The sequence below is a fragment of the Phocoena phocoena genome, chromosome 1 (assembly GCF_963924675.1).
Source record: "Phocoena phocoena chromosome 1, mPhoPho1.1, whole genome shotgun sequence".
Lineage (NCBI taxonomy): Eukaryota > Metazoa > Chordata > Mammalia > Artiodactyla > Phocoenidae > Phocoena > Phocoena phocoena.
The window spans coordinates 136,919,698-136,939,919 of NC_089219.1; the positions used below are offsets into that span (position 1 = coordinate 136,919,698).

General features: G+C 36.5%; 1 protein-coding gene across 2 annotated transcripts in view; it reads left to right on the forward strand.

Annotated features, from left to right (window-relative positions):
- Positions 1 to 19,759, forward strand: part of XPR1 (xenotropic and polytropic retrovirus receptor 1) — a 191,224-nt gene extending 171,465 nt beyond the window's left edge. Inside the window, exons 12-15 of one of the 2 annotated variants that reach the window (XM_065873063.1) lie at positions 6,456 to 6,622; positions 9,803 to 9,942; positions 16,600 to 16,821; positions 19,470 to 19,759. In XM_065873063.1, the coding sequence (XP_065729135.1) occupies positions 6,456 to 6,622; positions 9,803 to 9,942; positions 16,600 to 16,821; positions 19,470 to 19,530 (590 nt within the window). In that variant the 3' untranslated portion in view covers positions 19,531 to 19,759. The remainder of the gene's footprint in view (positions 1 to 6,455; positions 6,623 to 9,802; positions 9,943 to 16,599; positions 16,822 to 19,469) is intronic. The other variant, XM_065873064.1, reaches the window with a different exon arrangement.
- Positions 19,760 to 20,222: the final 463 nt, after the last annotated feature.

The following is a 20,222-nucleotide window of genomic DNA, read 5'->3' on the forward strand; positions in this document are numbered from 1 at the left end:
GGAGTCATTTTCCTTCAGCTATCTTCTACCTATATACATACTTACTTAACCCAAATCCATTCTCACCGTATTTTTCCCAGACTTTGGAACAAGGTTTCCCACCTTAGTGCTCTGATCTCATTTCCTCCTGTCTCTTTCAGGATCTTGCTCTGGCAGTCACCCCTTTTCGTTCCTAAATCTTCAATCTCTTCGTCACTACTGGCCCCTTCCCTTCAACCTATATATACAGTCTCTCACCCTAAAAAGGCTTTCCTTGTCTCAGTAAGCCACCTGGTCTAATCTGTTTCCTTTTCTCATTCCTGTGTCTCAAAACAGTACTCTGCCTTTCCTCACTGTCTCTATTCTAATAGCCACAATGACTTTATATAGTAATTTATTCTATACATTAATTATACATTAAAATAACATTTTAGATATATTAGGTTAACAAAATATATTATTAAAATTAATTTTACCTGTTTCTTTTTACCTTTTAAATTTTTACCTTTTATGATTACTAGAAAATGTAATATTATATATGTAAGTCTTCCTCCAGCTTTTCATGTAGCTGGCTCCTTCTCATTACTCAGATATCAACTTAGAGACCTCCTCTGCCTGAACACTATCTAAAGGAATTCTGCCAGTCTCAATCATGTCACCATGTTCTGTTTTCTTTCCTTTTTGTTAGTTATTTATTTATTTATTTATTTTTGGCTGCACTGGGTCTTTGTTGCTGCTTGCATGCTTTTTCTAGTTGTGGCGAGCAGGGGCTACTCTTCATTGCAGTGTGCGGTGTCTTCTCTTGTTGCAGAGCACAGGCTACAGGCATGCAGGCTTTAGTAGTTGTGGCACACGGGTTCAGTAGTTGTGGCACGCGGGCTCAGTAGTTGTGGTACACAGGCTTAGCTGCTCCGTGGCATGTGGGATCTTCCCAGACCAGGGCTCGAACCCGTGTCCCCTGCATTGGCAGGTGAATTCTTAACCACTGCGCCACCAGAGAAGTCCCCATGTTCTGTTTCCTTCTTGGCACTTTTCACTGTCTGAAATTGTCTTGTTTACTTGTATATCTGATAATTGTTTACCCCAACTAAAGTAGTAAGCTTCATTAGGGTAGGAAATTTGCCCATTGGTGAATAAGATTCACTACTGTGTGCCTGGTATCTAGAATAATATCTGGCATATAGTAAGTAGGTGTTCATTTGTTGAATGAATCGTTTCTATTCTTTGATATGGCTCTCTCTGCCTCACAAACCTGGTTAACTCACGACTGTTAACTTTCAAGACTCAGCTCAAGTAGCACCCCCTCCAGGAAGCCTTTCCTGGCTGTTCCCGTCCTGAAAGCCTAACCTATTGATTCCTCCTGTATGCACAGTTCCACAGTTGCACTTTCACATTGTGCTTTTGTTTATTTTACATCTCTCCTCTTTCACACTTAGTCCTTAATAGTTCTTCAGTACCTTTCTGTTCTCTAAAATATACCTGGTTACCCGGTAGACATTCAGCATATGTTTGTTGAATGTAGAAATGAACAGATTTTTCTTTGCAGCTGATCTTTTTTTTTTTTTTTGCCGTACGCGGGCCTCTCACTGCTGTGGCCTTTCCCGTTGCGGAGCACAGGCTCCGGACGCGCAGGCTCAGCGGCCACGGCTCACGGGCCCAGCCGCTCCGCGGCATGTGGGATCTTCCCGGACCTGGGCACGAACCCGTGTCCCCTGCATCAGCAGGTGGACTCCCAACCACTGCGCCACCAGGGAAGCCCCTGCAGCTGATCTTAAGTATTATACCTATATAATAAATAACACAGCTTATAGTAGTAGACACTCAGTAAGCATTTGTTGAATGAATAAATGAATTCCTGTGTACTTTTTTATTATAAAAACAATATAGCAACATTAAACTCTTGTTTAAATCATTTATAAAATATCATCACCCTGATGGTAACTGTTTACTTTAGCCCACTTTCTTCCTTTTTCTTTTAGTTTAATTATACAAATAAAACATGGATATGTATATATGGCTGTAAAAACAAAATTCAAATAATACATAAAGTTAAAATGAATCCCTTTAATAATCTTACTTTCCTCATCAGGGATAGATACCTCTGTATTTCTATAAACATAAAGTTATATACAGTCTGAAATAATAATATGTGTATACTTTTTAAATTCTGTTTTCCACATACCTTAGAAATATTTTTAATGTTACTTAATAGTTTTATGGAACTATTATTTCAAGTTGAGTTGGACTTAGAGAAACAGTGCTGTCTAGTACAAAAAAAGTTCCTTGGTTAAAGATTCCTATTACTAGTTTCCTCATTTATCCTTAGGCCTAATGATTTCCATTTTTGTCTCAATCATTTTAAGATTATGAATTTTCTATAGTCACAGAGTTAGAAAGAGGCAGAGTCTGGATTCAAACCCAGATCTTGTGACTTCAAATACAGTTATCTTTCCACTTACTGACTGTCTCGCTGAACTTCAGCTTCCTTAACTGTAAAATGAGAATATAATGTCTGTCTTGCCTGTCCTAGGATAAATTGATAGCCAGACTCACTCATAACTCAGCTTACCTATATAGGTTTGAGCTTTGAAAACAGTGTCCCCAGTCTATTTTATTTGTTTCCTTATTTAATTTCAGATTAAAACCTGGTAAGCTCTTACCAGAGTAGAAAGGTTTTGGTTGAAAGAAAACTGTTCACTTTGTTTTTACACAGTGCCACTTTTTCATATTTAAAATATCCTTCCTGAAATATGACTCACAATGATGTCCATATGTAATTTTTCTGGTTTCTCTCTCAGCACTTTTCCCAACATATTATTTTGCTTTATCCTTCCTGTGATGGTTAATGGGTACAAAACTCTAGGAAGCTTATTTTATTTGTTTTAGATTCACTAGATACCAATTACCATACATTTGTCTGGTATTAATTACGCTTCTAACATGGCCGGTGTGTAATAGAAGCTTAGTGTGGAATACCAATGACTTGATTTTCTGTGATTCTGAACATTACTAAAGTGGGCTACCAGAGTTAGCCAACAGAGAATTAGATGTAATTGCTTGCCTAAAGTGATAATATCTTCCCGGTACAACCTCTGAATACCAATGAAGGCAGATGATTTCAGGGAGAAGCACTCCTCATTTGGGAGATGGAAATGATCACGTAGGGTAGTAATTTTAAAAAGACCAAAATGTAGCATATGTAGACGAAATATTTGATTTCTTCAAATCATTGTTTGAAGAAGTTCATAAGATAAAAATTACTTATTATAAAATATTCTGTTAAAATATATTTTTTTAAGTCAGTAAGTCCTTGTCTATATTTCATAGCAATTTCATAGAAATAATATGGGCTTAGAGGAAGGCAGTTTAGCCCATTGTCCCTTTTTTTTTTTTTGTGGTACGCGGGCCTCTCACTGTTGTGGCCTCTCCCGTTGCAGAGCACAGGCTCCGGACGCGCAGGCTCAGCGGCCATGGCTCACGGGCCCAGCCGCTCCGCGGCATGTGGGATCTTCCCGGACCGGGGCACGAACCCGTGTCCCCTGCATAGGCAGGCGGACTCTAAACCACTGCGCCACCAGGGAAGCCCCGTAGCCCATTGTCCCATTTTAAGAATCATATCCTGAAGATAGAACTTGTTTTAAAATCTAGAAGAAATAACAAAATTAGCACGTTACTTTTAGTTTCATTATCAATTCCTTTTAGGTCTTTATCTCTGTGTTGATCTTGTTTTGAAAATACAACAAGAGCGAATTTTATTATGTTGCTAAATTTGCTTTATTCTTTGCAAACCTTAGTAGATGAGTTATGGAATTTTTTTGAATGCAACCATGATGCTAATTATTGAACAATACAACTCGGCTAGATTCTATATCTGTGTATAGAATGAAGTGAACAGGTATGTTAGAACACATCCAACTAAACCTAGATAATAAGTAAATATTTTGTTAGACCTTTTAAATGATAATTCATATGGCACAATGTTATAGAATAAATATTAACCCAGCTTGCTCTTGATGAAGAAAAGGTTTTGTGAAAATAGTTTAAACCTGAAAATGTGTTTATATCCAAGCTTGACTGTTCATTAGAATCAATTGTGGACCATTTTTAAAACTTTTGTTTCTGTTCCCTACCACTGACTTTGCAGGAGAAGAAGGTGAACAGTGGTGTGCTGGTATATATTTAAAAACTAGCTCTCGGGTGGGGATGGGAGCACTGATTTGCAGTGTTTGCTGATTTCCATGGTGTAAATATGGACTGCTACCATAGCCAATTTCAAGCTACTAAGATGATTAACATGGAATGTTGGAAAAAGATGTATAGTATTTCCATTATATAGATACAATAAACATATATAACCTAAAAGAATAAATAATATCAAAATTTAGTAAAGTAATTAGGAAGTGATGAATTTGAGTATTCATTACCTTTGTTTTTAATATAGCTAATTATAAGTTTATGTGATTTAATTTTTAATAATGACTGTGTTTAACAACCAGTTTGCAAAATTTTTGAAAATTTGACGGTTCATAAAGCTGGTACAGACTGATGCTAACACAACACTGGAGCTCAGAGATATCTGTATTTTTTTAACCAACTTAGTAATTCTGATGAAAGCAACCTGCCAACCCATTATTTTTCTGAAATACAGGTCTAATCCTAAGGCCCAAGAAGGCATTCCACAGTCAGACCCAAAATGTCTTTTCCAGCTTCATTTCAAATCATACCCACTCCCTCACATCCTCTGTGTTTCACCCACACTAGACTTAGATTACTTGCAACTTCTCAAAAATACCTTGCAGTTTCCCACCCTCATGGCTTTTCATTATCTTCTTTTAGCCTTGAATAGCCTTGCCTCATCTGCCTGACTTTTGCAACACTATTTATCCTTCTAGAAATAACTCAAATGCTACTTCCTCTTATCTCCTACTGCTGGAAACAGTCCCATTCTCCTTGATGTTCTCATAGTCCTTTGTTTTTTTTCATTTTTTTTTTTGCGGTACGCGGGCCTCTCACTGTTGTGGCCTCTCCCGTTGCGGAGCACAGGCTCCAGATACGCAGGCTCAGCGGCCATGGCTCACGGGCCTAGCCGCTCTGCGGCACGTGGGATCCTCCCGGACCGGGACACGAACCCACGTCCCCTGCATCGGCAGGCGGACTCTCAACCACTGCGCCACCAGGGAAGCCCCTGTTTATTTTATTTTGAGCTCAAATTTATCATCAATAACAAATGGCTGTTTCAACTTACTAGATTATAAATGTCTAAAGGGTGCCTTTGAATAATACTGTACTTAACATTTTACTATCTAAAAATGATTAGTAAGCACTTGTTTTTTTGTTTGTTTGTTTGGCCGCACCGCATGGCTTGCAGGATCTTAGTTCCCTGACCAGAGATTGAACCCGAGCGCCAGCAGTGAAAGCACCGAGTTCTAACCACTGGACCACCAGGAAATTCCCAGCACTTGTTTATTTTAATAGGAAGGATTATGGATAATGCATGATACATCCTTTACTTTCTAAGCCTTTGGGAAACTAACCACAATTTAAACTTTTTTTGAATTAGATGACACCTTTTTTTCCTGATGATTGAGGACCATATTAGTAGTAGTTATATACCTATATCCTACAACCAGAGAATACAAAGAACATCACAATGACTTTCAAACTTGTCAAAGAAAAGTTTCATAGAGAATATACAGAGCACTGGAGAATGAAAAAGACTAGGTTGTGTAACTACCTTTGCAAATTATTTTTATTATTCTGATTTATTGCACTTTATAGTGTTCTCGGCGTAAAACCCAAAGTTACATTATAGTGTTCCCAGCATAAAGTCACATTAAGCCTTTGCATCATTAAATAACATCCAAAAGAAGCAAACATATCATTCTTTGCTTTGTGATTTGAGAGAAATTTGCTTTCATATATGTTCTTAAGGTACATTCCTCATCAATCTGTTGCTTTCTGGCATTTTGCCTAGAATTAAAATTATCCGATTGCTTTCACAATAAGTATTAAGATCTACATATATGAAGGAAATGTTGTTCTAAAGTAAAAACAATCCAAGAATTTCTTAAAGCAAATGCAGCGCATTCCTTGTTACTGGTGTTTCATAAATTTTTTTCATCTTTGACCCTAAGCTGCCACCTGATGGCAAAAACTAAAATGACAACTTTTGTAATATTCAAAACCTCCATTGCAGTTATTTGAAATTTTATGTTTTCACCATAAAGCCTCTAAACTCTAAATGCACATTTGTACAAATTTTGTGTATTTGATGAATGTTTGATAATTATTTGAACTTCAGAAGAATCAGATTTATTATTTAACTTTCGTTAGACAATGATTCTACTAAAGAGATTTCTTTTAAAACCTTATTTCCTTTATGGAGCTGGAGAAAGAATCTGTTTTTAAATTAGTTTTATTTAATGAAGAATTTTACCTGAATCTAGTAATTTTCTCTTTCCCTTTTCTTTCTTCAGAACGAGGTCACTCAGACACCGTAGTGTTCTTTTACCTGTGGATCGTCTTTTGTATCATCAGTTCCTGTTACACCCTCATCTGGGATCTGAAGATGGACTGGGGTCTTTTTGATAAGAATGCAGGAGAAAACACTTTCCTCCGGGAAGAGATTGTATACCCCCAAAAAGTATGTACAAAGAGTCCTTGGGTTTATTTAAAAAAGAAAAACAAAACAACAACTCAGGTGTACCTATTACAATATATACCCAATCCCAACCTAATATAATTAGAGAAAATACTTACCAAAAAGTACTAATCCATTCAGTCAGCAAAAATGTATCAGATGTTTACTATATGCTAGAGGCTATAGGAAATAAAAACAAAGTAAAATTGTGGTTCTCAAGGAGGCCTTAATCTATATTCTAAACAGATAAGTAAGCAGATTGCAATACAATGTGATAAAGACTAGAATAGAGGAATAAATAACTTACTATCATTTATGATTTATTTTGACCATGCAATTCCCTCCATCTCAAATGCCCTCTTTCCCCTTTGTTTACCTTGCAAACTCTTGCTCCTTCTTTTTAGGTCAGTTTTTTGCTTTCTCTGAGAAGCCTTTCTTATTTCTCCAAGCATAATTAGACATTCGTACTAATCCCTTTTTACCCTATACAAACTTCCATTATGGCAATCGTCACACTGTATTTTAATTACCTGTTTAGGTATCTATATCCCTCACTATCCAGCATAGTCCCTGGCATACAGGGACTTAATGTTTGTGGAATGAATGAATAAATACTAGACTGAATGAGCAGCGCTATGAAAGCACGAAGGAAAGGGGAGTGCCTGACTTTGCTTGGGTGCATCAAGAAGGCTTCTCCTTTCATTTATTTCAATCAGTTTTCCTAAAGTTCCAATTTAATCCAAAAATACATGGATAATTACGTGGGAATTATTTTAGCATCTTATTTATATATATATGAATAAAGGATGCGAGAGGCTGAGTTAAAAAGTCAAAAGGCCAAGAGTATCTTTACTCAGATATTGAAAGAAATTAAACAATGAACTGGGAATCCTTATAAGTGAATTCTAATCCCAGCTCTCTCACTAACTAGCTGTATAATTTCAGGCAACCAGACTACGGTGTATTCTTTTCTATAAGGTAGGGTGTTATAGTAGATTATCTCTTGATCCTTTCCCAGTCCTAAAATTCTGTGATGTGGAGGAGATTATAAATTGGGTCACTAATACTTTATACTATGTCAGAATGTCACCAGTACCTCAGAATTGCACTTTGAAAAAGCGTGAATGTGTAGTATTTAATTGGTGATTAGGGAAGGCTGTTTTCAAGTGTGAGGATTAAAAATAAATGATAGGAGAGTGAATACGAAGAATAGTATATTAGGGTAACTTTGTGTAAACAAATGAAGGCAGAAAAGGAGATGTTTACTGACAGTGATTTTTTTTTTTAACATAAGCTGTAGCAATCCCAATGTGCGAATTTAGAATATATGACCAAGATACTAGATATATCTTTATAAGTCTCATTTGAAAAGAAAATCAAAAAAAGTAATAGTAAGCACAAGTCAGACAGCAGACATGCATTCAAGTAAAGATGGCCTTTTGTGGTCACCAAATGTATGTGCCTTATTGCTCTTTGAACTGTTCTTGCCTTACTGAGAGAGATAATACGTTTATTTCTTGTTATAATGGTTGCTTTGATGAACTGTTTATATCTTTATATAAATATTCGTTCCTCCATTTAAATAGTTCTAACTTTTTGATTTCTATGTAATAAAACTAGTTAATAGAACCAGTTTTTTGTTATTATATATTTTCATGACCCTAGAAAATAAAGTATATGCTTTTGTACATTATGCTTTGCAAATATATAAGAAAAATGTTCTAGGGGATCACCATACCCCTTTCAATTTTAAAAAGGCAAATATTGGAATAAAATTTATTCTTCTTAAAAAAGGAAGAAGCTATTTGCTGAGTCCAGTGGTACTTCATTTAAAAATTAACACAGTTATATGTACCTTAAAATCAGTTCCTCGGCATTAACAACGCATACTATTGAGCACCATACCCAGGTCCAGGAAGCATTTTTGTTATCTCCATATTAAAACTTAACTTTTCTGCGTCTCTTGACCTCAAGTTAAGTGTATTCCTCCCAAAAGACCTTCAATTTTTGGTAACATCAGCTCCCACATCAGTGAAATGTGGATCCACTTGACTGGCTCTTAAAGACACATGAAATTGCAGCTCTTCACTGAGAGGCCTAATAATGAGTTCACTGCATGTGGATTTATCCAAAAATTACATTATCGCTCTATTGGATGGATGGGGGAGGGAAGAGGGAGATATGTTAATGTGTTAAAAATCTTCATAAAATTCATCATAGTAAGCAGTGGATAATGTCTAAAATTGATTAATCAAGATATAGCAATATACACACATTATTTAGAAATGTGAAAGATAAATAATAGAAGAAATAGCTACAAATTTTGAAAATGTTTGTCTCTAGAGAATGGGACAAGAAGGGGACTGCTATTTCTTTTGTTTAATATTCTTCTGACATGACTAGTATTCCTTTGTTAAATTTTTTAAAATAAAATAAGTGCTATGGCTTAATACATATCAGTTCTAGTTCCCATAAGATGTCATAACCTTTAAGTACATATTTTTAAAGAGCTAGATATCCAGAGATTAATAGTGAGAAAATCCGTGAATTACAGGTCTGGTCTATTGGCAGTTTGTTTACTTAAGACTTGTGTAGGTAAGCGTGGACTCTCAAATACTGGATACTAGTACCTGGAAAGATTAGTAGAGTGCTGTCTTCCTCATGTGAAAATGGAACATTCCTTAAATTTAACTATGTATGTGAAATCCAAGCTTAATTTTATTTACTGACATCAAAAAGCAAGGCAAAATTTTTTCAGATGGAGGGTAAGGCAATTTGAGAATAAAAGTGCAAATAACAGAGTTAATAAATCTGCTAATATTTTCTAATATTAACTATTGAGTCATTAGTGTATCACATACACATTAGAGTATAATTTCAGTCAGATCAAGGATTTTATCTGGTTTGTATTTCTGGGGTCTAGAAGAGAGCCTGGTATACAATATGGGAATGAAGTTTATTTGTTAAATGATTACTGAAATTCAGTAAAACAATATTTATAAATTCATTTTAAATATTGTACCATTTAAGAAAAAAAAACTTAATTGGTGAAATCTTTCTAAAATATAAAACTCTTTAACCTATGCTTGTCAGTAGGATATGTGACTCTTGTTACTGTGCTAGGTGTGCTTATTTGTAAGAAGCGTGATGATAAGTGTACTCAATTTGCTTATTATTCCTCAGGCCTATTATTACTGTGCCATCATAGAGGATGTGATCCTGCGCTTTGCTTGGACTATCCAAATCTCAATTACCTCCATGACTTTGTTGCCTCATTCTAGGGACATCATTGCTACTGTCTTTGCTCCCCTTGAGGTTTTCCGGTAAGCAAACTACTGAAAAGTTTATCAAAGATTCTTTTTTACCTAAAAAGTTGCTCAATACTTATAAATCAGAATTTATTAAAACTTATACTTGAAAAGCTTAAATTTTCCAACTTTTCTCAAACTTTTCATCAGCCTCAGAGTTGGAAAATCCTGGTTGAAGGACTAAGAGATTAATTCTTACAAAGTTAAAGTAACTGCTGATGATGACTTAGAAGCTTTTTTAGAATTGGGCTCCATTTGAACATCCAAATGGCTAACGAAAAGGTTCTTAACATGCTTAGTCACCAGGGAAATACAAATTAAACCTACATTTGAGATACAGCTACTCACCTATGAGTGCTAAAATGAAAAATACAGACACACTAAGTATTGATGAGGATGTAGAACAATGGGAACAATTGGAATTCTCATACACTGCAGGTAGGAGGAAACTAGTACAACAGCCACTTTGGAAGACTCTTTGTCAGTATCTACCAAAGCTGTGCATGAACACCTGGGTATATAGTAAACAGGAGTGCTAACCTAAGGCCACCAAGACCCACATACAAGAATGTTCACAATAATACTATTTATAGCAGCAAAATGGAGACTACCCAAGTGCCCAGCAATATAGAGTGGATAGATAAATTGTGGTATTTTCACACATGCAAATCTATCCAGTAATGAGAACAAAAGACTAAATAACAACATGAATGAATCTCACAGAGCAAAATATTAAGCAAAAGAAGTTAGACACAAGAGTATGTCCCTGTATGATTCCAAATTTATAAAGTTCAAAAGAAGGCTAAACTCATCTATGGTATTAGAAGTCAAAATAGTATTTGCCCTTGTGGGACAGTGACTGGAAGTGGCACCAGGAGAACCTCCTTGGGTGAGGGGTGGAGTAATGTTCTGTTTTTTGATCTGTGTGCTAGTTACATGATGGGTTCACTTTGTTAAAATTCATCATGCAGTGCCCATCAGATTTGTTCACTTCTCTGAATGTGTGTTGTACTTAATAAAAGGTTTTTAAATCAAAAAAAGAAAGGAAAGAAAGAATTGGGCTCCATTGGAAGGGTCATGAGTGGAAATGAGGTAAAAAGTCTTAGAACAGGAATTAGAATTAAAATCTTTTAAGAATCGTTTTTTGCAATTTAGCAATTTGGGTTATTCAGCCCAACCTTCTCAGTAGAAACACTAAAAATACCAGATAAAATGTTTTTTTAATCTTCCTAAAAACATTAGTGATCTGACAAGATAGCCCAAATGCTAAGTGAAGGCAGATATCCCAGGATAAGCAGAACACTAAAGCCAATTTTGTGCTAAAGAAATTTGCCAGACCTAGAGACTTTGAGATTCATTTGTGATAGCCAATTCAAATTTGTATGCACCTAATAACATAGCTTGAGAATATGTAAAGCAAAAGTTGACACTGCTAAAAAGTAAAAGTAGATAAATTTACAGTTTTAGAGAAGAATTTTAACATACTTTTCTCAGTAGTAGACAAGTAGTCAATTAGCCAACTTGACCTAATTGACATATTTAGAGGACTGCATACAACAAGTACTAAATACAAATGCTACACATGGAACATTTACCAAAATTAACCATATTCTAGGCTGTAAAGGAAGTCTTAACAAACTTCAGAGGAGTAAAATCACAAAAAGGTATCTGAAAATTCACGAATGTTTAGAAATTAAGCATCACATGTATAAATAACCCATGGTTGAAGTTGAAATTGCAATGAAAATTTTAAAATATTTTGAATAGAATGAAATTGAAAATGTAACAAAAGAAAAGGTGAAATATAGCTAAAGCCATGCTTAGAGGGAAATGTATAGCCTTAAATGTATATATTAGAAAAGTATACAGCTCAATATTGGAAAAAAGATTTAAATAGCAAATCAAACCTCAAAAAAAGTAGAAGGAAGAAAATATAAAGAACAGAAATTAATGGAATAGAAAACAGACATATAATAGAGAAAATTAACAAAGCTAGTTAGTTCTTTTAAAAGACTACTAAAATTGTTAAAATGTCTAAATAGTACTGATCAAGGAGAAAAGGAAAGAAGGCACAAATTACAAATATCAAAAATCCTAAAGATGTTTTTAAAAAGAGCATGACAATATTATGAGCAACTTTGTGCCAATAAATTTAGAAATTTAAGCGGAGTGAACAAATTCCTCAAAAAAGCACAATTTACCAAAACCGATAAAGAGGAAATTAAAAATCTGATAGGTTTATATGTAGTAAAGAAAATAAATCCATGTTAAAATTCTTCCTACAAAGAAAACTGCAGGGAATTCTTCCATATATATGAGGAGGAAACATCAGTTTTACACAAAACTCTTTTAGGGAAATGAGACAATGAAAGGAACACTTCCCAGTTCATTTTGTGCAGCCAGTATGACTTTGATGTCTGAACCTACAAAGATATTTCTTATGTCCAGGGATGCAAAAATCCTAAACAAAATATTGGGTAATGAATCCAACAATATATAAAAAGGATAATACATCACAACCAAGTTAGGTTCATTCCCAGAATGTAAGATGTAATATTCAAAAATCATTTAACATTTAAAAATCAATCTATGTAACTCACCACATTAATGAATAAAGGGGAAAACAACCCTCAACAAATAAAGAAAATGCCATTGAGAAAAGTCAATGCCTGTTTATGAAAAAAGTAAACACTACAAAAAAATAAATAATAAAAAAAAGATCATATTTAATGGTAAAACACTGTAAGTTCTCCCTGGAGATCAGGAATGAGATAAGTATGCGTGCTGTCACCACTTCTATTTAACATCATACTGCAGGTATAGCTAGTGCAATGAGGAGAGAAAAAGTATAAGGATTAGAAAGGGAGAAATAAAACTATGATCATTCATTGGTGACATGACTGTATATGTAGAAAATTCAAAGAATTTACAAATAAGCTATTAGAATGAATATATAAGGTTGACATAAATTAATATTCTAAAAAAGTCACGAACAACTAGAAAATGAAATTTTAAAAAAACATACCGTTTTGAATAGCCCTGGAATGTATCAAATACCTAAAGGAATAAATTTTTTTTTTTTTTTGCGGTATGTGGTCCTCTCACTGTTGTGGCCTCTCCCACTGCGGAGCGCAGGCTCAGTGGCCATGGCTCACGGGCCTAGCCGCTCTGCGGCATGTGGGATCTTCCTAGACCAGGGCATGAACCTGCGTCCCCTGCATCGGCAGGCGGACTCTCAACCACTGCGCCACCAGGGAAGCCCTAAAGGAATAAATTTAATGAAAGATGTATGTATGTGAAAATTGACAAGCCAGTTCTAGAATTTATATGGCAGCAGTAAGGATCAAGAATATCCAAGACTATCCTGAAAAGAACAAAGTAAAGGACTTATACTCTCAAATATCAAAACCTATTATATAACTACCATAAGTAAGACAGTGTCTGACGAGACAAAGAAGAGACAAATAGGCCACTGCAATAGAATAGGGAGTCCAGAAACAGATCCACACATTCATTGACACTACTTGATTTATGACAAAGGTGGCTATATAACAGTGGAGAAAAAAAGGTTCTTTAATAAATGATATTGAGTCAACTGGATATCCATATGGGGGAAAAAATAAATCTCAACTTCCACTGCATAATGTATGCAAAATCAATTCCAGGTGGATTGCAGAGCTAAATATGAAAGGTAAATCAATAAACTCTCTAGAAGATAACATAGGGTGGCCATACAGGCAGCTTTAGGTATACGGTAATTTTTTATTTCTTGTTTCTGAGTGATAATTACCCATTGTGATCACTTTATAATAATTAACCAACCTGCACACTTAAAATTTGCACACTTTTATATATTCATGTTGTGCTTTAGTTAAAATGCTTATTTAAAAAAAAAAAAAAAAAAAGGCAGCCCAAAAGAAAGGATTATCTTTAAAGAAATGGCTGTTAGATTCACAGCTGACTTCTCAACAGCAACAGTGGACGTCAGAAGTCATTAAAATGGTATCTTAAGTGTGCTGAATGAAAATAACTCCCTACCTAGAACTCTTTACCCAGTGAAAATATCTTTCACAAATGAAGATGAAATAAAGATATTTTTAGCTTTCCTCCGAGTCAGGATGGGCACATATATCAGGATGGCCTGATAAAATAAGATTGAATCTGGAAGCAGTATACTTGTTGCTGTCAGTGCTCTCTCCAAACCATTTGTCAACCCTCCTTCCCCTCTTCATTTTCTCAGATGTCTAGGTTTGGGACCTGAAATTCTCGATCACCAATAACGCCTCCCCGCAAATACTCCTTTCTCTTTCATGTATGCTGCTTTATACATTAAAAAAAAATTTGTTCTAGTAAAAAGAGGGAGCTCAATTACTTTTTTTTTTTTTTTGCGGTACGCGGGCCTCTCACTGCCGTGGCCTCTCCCATTGCGGACCACAGGCTCCGGACACGCAAGCTCAGCGGCCGTGGCTCACGGGCCCAGCCGCTCCGCGGCATGTGGGATCTTCCCGGACCGGGGCACGAACCCATGCAGACTCTCAACCACTGCGCCACCAGGCAAGCCCAATTACTTTTTTATTCTTGATTTTTTTCTGTTTAAAAAATTATCTGCGGGGCTTCCCTGGTGGCGCAGTGGTTGAGAGTCTGCCTGCCGATGCAGGGGACACGGGTTCGTGCCCTGGTCCAGGAAGATCCCACATACCGCAGAGCGGCTGGGCCCGTGAGCCACGGCCACTGAGCCTGCTCGTCCGGAGCCTGTGCTCCGCAACGGGAGAGGCCACGGCAGTGAGAGGCCTGCGTACCGCAAAAAAAAAAAAAAAAAAAAAAATCAGCTTCATAATAGAATCAGATGTTCTATCACCCATTTAAAGCAAAAGCAAAAAATCTCCTTTGAATCTTCCTCCAACTACTGCCCATTTTTCTGCTCTCCTTTACAGCAAAACTCTTCAAGAGATGTCTGTACTTGCTGTCTCTGCTCTCTGACTCCTCCCCCATTCTCCCTTTAATTCAACTCAAGTCTTCTTTTCCCAATACTCAAACTAAATTGCTTTTGTTAATAATCAATAATAATAATAGCAAACACTTATGTATTGCCTTCTATGTACCTGGCACTGTTCTAAGCCCTTTACATGTATTAACTTAGTGAATCCTCACAACAGTCTTGTGAGGTAGGTACTGTTACTGTCTTATTTTACTAATGAAGCATAGGTTAAGTAAATCATCCAAGGTTATTACACCTAGTAAGTGGCAGCATCCATGATTTGAATCTAGACAGTCTCCCAGAATCTGTGCTCTTAGATCATACTGCCTCTTTATCCTCTTTATGTAAATCCAGTGGTTAGTTCTCTGTACTTATCTTATTTTACCTCTCAGCAAAGCACTTTCTTCACTTGATTTCTCAGAAACTACACTCTTCTGTCTCACTATCTATTCCATCTCAGTTCCTTTACTGGTTCTTCTTCCTCTTCCTAAATTGTAAATATTGGAGTGCTCCAGGGTTTAATCCTCTTTAATCTTCTCTCCTCCACTTATATTATTCCTAAACCCATGACTTGAAATACTGTTCTTATGCTGTCTATAGTCCTAGACTCTCTTGAACTGCAAACTCATGTCCATGTAGCTACTGAATTTTCCTCTTGGATATCTAATGGCTCTGGCCTAATAGGAACAACCCAGATCTCTAGTAAATGGTGTCACCATTCACTGAGAACAAAAACCTGAGACCACTCACATCCCATGTCAGTAAGTCCTGTCGGCTTCATCTTCATAAATAAATCCCTAGTCTGTCTGCTTCTCATCACCTCTGTTGTCCCCAGCTGTATCTAAGTCTCCATCATCTCTTTCCTGGACTACTGCAGCAGCTTCTAATTGGTCTTCCTTCAGGTGTTCTCATCTTCCTTTGGTCTGTTCACAGTTCAGCAGATAGAATGATCTTTTTAAAACAAATCACATCATTCTCCAGCTCAGAACTCTCCTTGTTTTCTATCACACTTAAAAATCTAAACTCTTCACTATGGCTTATAAGGCCCTCTATGGATCAGGCCCCTTTCTTTTCTACCTCTCCATCTTCATCTGCCATTTTAACCTTCCTGTTCCTCTCCAGCCCCACTGACCTTGCTGTTGTTTTAACACACCAAAGTCCTGTCCAGCTTGGGAGCTTTTGTACTTGCTGTTTCCTCTGCCCGGGATGCTTTTCTGTAGGACTTTTCCTGACTTGCTTCCTTGCTAGATGCCATCTCTTCAAAGAAACATGTTCTATACCCTTGCCCTGCTTTATTTTCTTCAGAGCACTTACCGTTAGCTAATTGTTTACTTGTTTATTATCTGTCTCTGTCATTAGAAATTGCACTTATACAGGAAGAGGCTTTGTCTCATTCAGTGCCTTTTCCTGTCATATTGTAGGCATTCAATAAATATTTGTTCAATAAAGGGAAAGAATGAGTACTCTGAAACTGCATTCCATGAGTCCCTTTCCTTTGCCTACTCCTTTCTTGTCCCCTTCCCCCCACACCCCCCCACACCATCTTTTTTCTATTTTATTTTAGTATTCTAGTCCTTAATTCCTTTTTTTGTTTCTATGAGTGGAAACTTGTTATACTGGGAGGTCTACAGGTGATAGTAGTAGTATGTTCAAATTTTATAAGTAATTTGCCTATTCTACCCCATTTTGCTAAGGCGATTTGTGTGGAACTTCTTCCGCCTGGAGAATGAACATCTGAATAACTGTGGTGAATTCCGTGCTGTGAGGGACATCTCTGTGGCCCCTCTGAATGCAGATGATCAGACGCTTCTAGAGCAGATGATGGACCAGGAAGACGGGGTACGAAACCGCCAGAAGAATCGGCCATGGAAGTACAGCCAGAGCATATCCCTGCGCCGGCCTCGCCTTGCTTCTCAGTATGTATAGCTTCCACTTCTGTGAGATGAATTCCCTTCAGGTTTTAGTACTGGATAACATTTAAGTTAAGAAGCTATCAGGTTGAACCAGGTGAAATTGCTGGCGTTCAACCATGTTTCACCACAAAAACCAGCAATAACAGCAGTTTCATATGATCCAACCTATATATAGAATGTCTTAATGAACACATAGTGTAAAATGTCATTAATATGCTAATTAATACATTAATTAATACTTACTAATTTGGCATTAAAAGTACACTGGGGAAAATTTGTTGGAAAATAATTTACTTGACTCTTCAGTATATCTTGTATAAAAATCATTTCCAAGTTATAAACGTTAGCAATCCTAGTTCTGCCACTTGCCATCTATGTCATCTTGGCCAAATCACTTAATTTCTCTATATTATCCCTCATCTCTAAATTGGGATTAATATGGTCCTGCTCATAGGGTGACTGGTTAGATTAAATTTGTGATGACATGGGATTTAGACCAGTTTCCTCACAGAAAGAGCTCGATAAGTGTAAGCTATTATTATTTTTACTTTTTTACTAAATACCTACAAAAGTATTTTTATCAGTCATTTACTTTGTATATTCCTAAAAGTAACAATAAATGTAGGGTATATTGTGGCTGCATTTGAAATCTAGAGACAGTGGATAGCACAGTGGGTTGGAGTGAAGGAGGAGACAGGTTGAGCATGGGCAGTTTTCTAAAGGATAAGGAAGTGTTTGAATAGGCTAGAGGCACAGGAAAGACATGAAGGTGGAAATGGGGAGAAAGAAAAGCCATGTGACTAAAACTAGTAACAAATAGTAAGAAAATGTAGCTGAATAGATGATTGTAGAAGGCTGAAAAGTACAAACTTGATCTTGTAGGCAGGAAGGAGTCACAGAGAATTTTTTCATAGAATGACATTATGAAAGTAATATTTTCATAAGTTTTAATGGCACTGTGCAACATATATTGGGAAAGGGAAAACTCAAGGCCAGCTCAACTAAAAGACCATTGCAGTATTCTTAAGTATGGAACATTAAAGACTTGAATTAGGATGCTTACAATAGGACTAAAAAGAAAATAAGGAAACATTTTAAAGGAAGTAAAAAAAAAAAAAAAAAATAGGAGGTGGTAATAACCCACAGGGGCGCAGAGTAGAAATTGCCTGAGCTTTAGATAGAATTTAGAAGTTCTCTGAAGAGGAGAAGGTAGAGAAAAGAAAAGCAGGGCAAGGAACTGAGTCTTAGGGAACAAACACAGGCAAGAGAAAAAAAGAACCAACAAAAGGGGCAGGAAAGGAATGGTCAGGGAGGTCAGCAGGAAGAACATCAAAACAAAGCATGATATTATTATATACAGCAGGAAGCAGAGTTTGAAGAAGCAAGAGGAGGGGATGTGGAGGCGGATGGAGTCAGCAAGATAAGGGCCACAAAGGGCTAGAAGGCAGTGCTGTGGGTGGTCGTCTCATTGAGCTCCTAAATTGGAAAGTCTAATCCTTGTTAGTTACCAGCAGAGGGCAACCTAAACATACACTCTTTTTGTTTCAGAAACAAGGGAGCTCTTTGGCAATAGATCTTTACGTTCAATTTCAGGTGTTCAGTGGAAGAACGCTGGGATACTAGATTGCCACCAGAGGAAGACATTTAGAACAATGGAGCAGGGTATATGTAATATATGTAACGAGAGAGCAGGGAATCTAAAATAAGAAGTTCTGAGATTGAGTACTGACTTTGTGACTCATGCAACCTTTAGCACATCCTTAACTTTTTGAATGTCTATTTTCACCTCTGTCGAGTAATAATAATAATACCCACTTCACCTCATGGGGCTTGTGAGTGCAGAACATTTTGACATTATCTAATCCCATTTTTCATCCCATGCAGGAATGTCTTTTACAACATCCTGAATAGTTGGTCATCTTATGCTAATTGATAGTCATCAGTGATAGTGAAGTTTATAACTATACGAGGCACCTGCTTTTATTGTTGGATAATTATTGTGGTAGATAGCTTATGTTGAAATATGCTTCACTATAATTTCAGCCAGTTGATCCTGATTGGACTTTCTAACATAACTTCGTTTTCTGCCTCTTCTATGTATACTTTGTTAACTGTTTGAAGACAACTGTCATGTCTCTCCTTAGGTCTTATCACCTGCTGGCCAACTCTCCTGGTTTTTCATGTGTACCTCCAATGATTCTTCTATCATCCTTATCATAATTCCTTATATTTGTTTAACGCTTTACTGATATTTTTTATATCCATTTTCTCACTTGATATTCATACTATCTCCATGAGGTGAAAGCAGTATTTTGTAAAATAGGTATTATTATTCCTGCTTTACAGAGATGAAAATTGTCACTCAAAGAGTTTAAAGAGATACATCATAAAATCAAAGTCCCTCCATTGCACATGACCTGGCATTGTTTTTGTTTCCTTCCTCTGGTTGCAATCTAGTTTCTTAGTGTTTTTCCAGTAATACCAGCAATTGAATATGAAACTCCGGGAACAGTCCATCTGGTGTCCAACAGTGTATGGTGCCTGTGCCTGGTATTTTTAATGGTAGTAAGATTGGAAATGTACCTAATACTTTGGATGTGTTTGTATTTTAGTAATGGACTAAGTATTTTTTTTCCTCTTATTACCACTAGATCCAAGGCTCGTGACACTAAGGTGTTGATAGAAGACACAGATGATGAAGCTAACACTTGAATCCTCTGAAGTCTAGATTAACATCCTTGGTTTTCCTACTCTACAGTTCTTTCCTCGACCAACGCAACCTCTAGTACCTTTCCAGCCGAAAACAGGAGAAGACATGTAACACATTTTCCGAGCTCTTCCAGATCGGATCCTATGGACTCCAAACAAGCTCACTGTGTTTCTTTTCTTTTCTTCTGGTTTAATTTTCATTTTCTACTTTTAAAACAAATATTTACTTCATTTTGCCAATCAGAGGACATTTTAAGGAACAAAAACATAGTATCTTATGGATTGTTTACAATCACAAGGACACAGATACCTGTCAGGATGAAGAACAAGCATTGCAAGGACCCTCTGATGGGACGCTACCGAGATATCTCGGCTTCCGCTTGGCCCGGTTTTGACTGGTTGAAACCGGACATTGGTTTTTAAATTTTTTGTCTGTTTATGTGGAGAATTTTTTCCTTTCCTTCATACCCAGCGCAAAAGCACTGGCCGCACTTGCAGGGAAAGTGCAACTTAGAGCAGTACCTTCATTCACGAAGCTACTTTTTAATTTGATGTAACTTTTCTTATTTTGGGGAGGGTTGCTGGGTGGGTGGGAAATATGATGTATTTGTTACATATGGTTTTCTCATTATTTATGAAACTTAACCATAAAAGAATGATATAACTCCTGTACAATGAAGGTGATAACAGTGAAA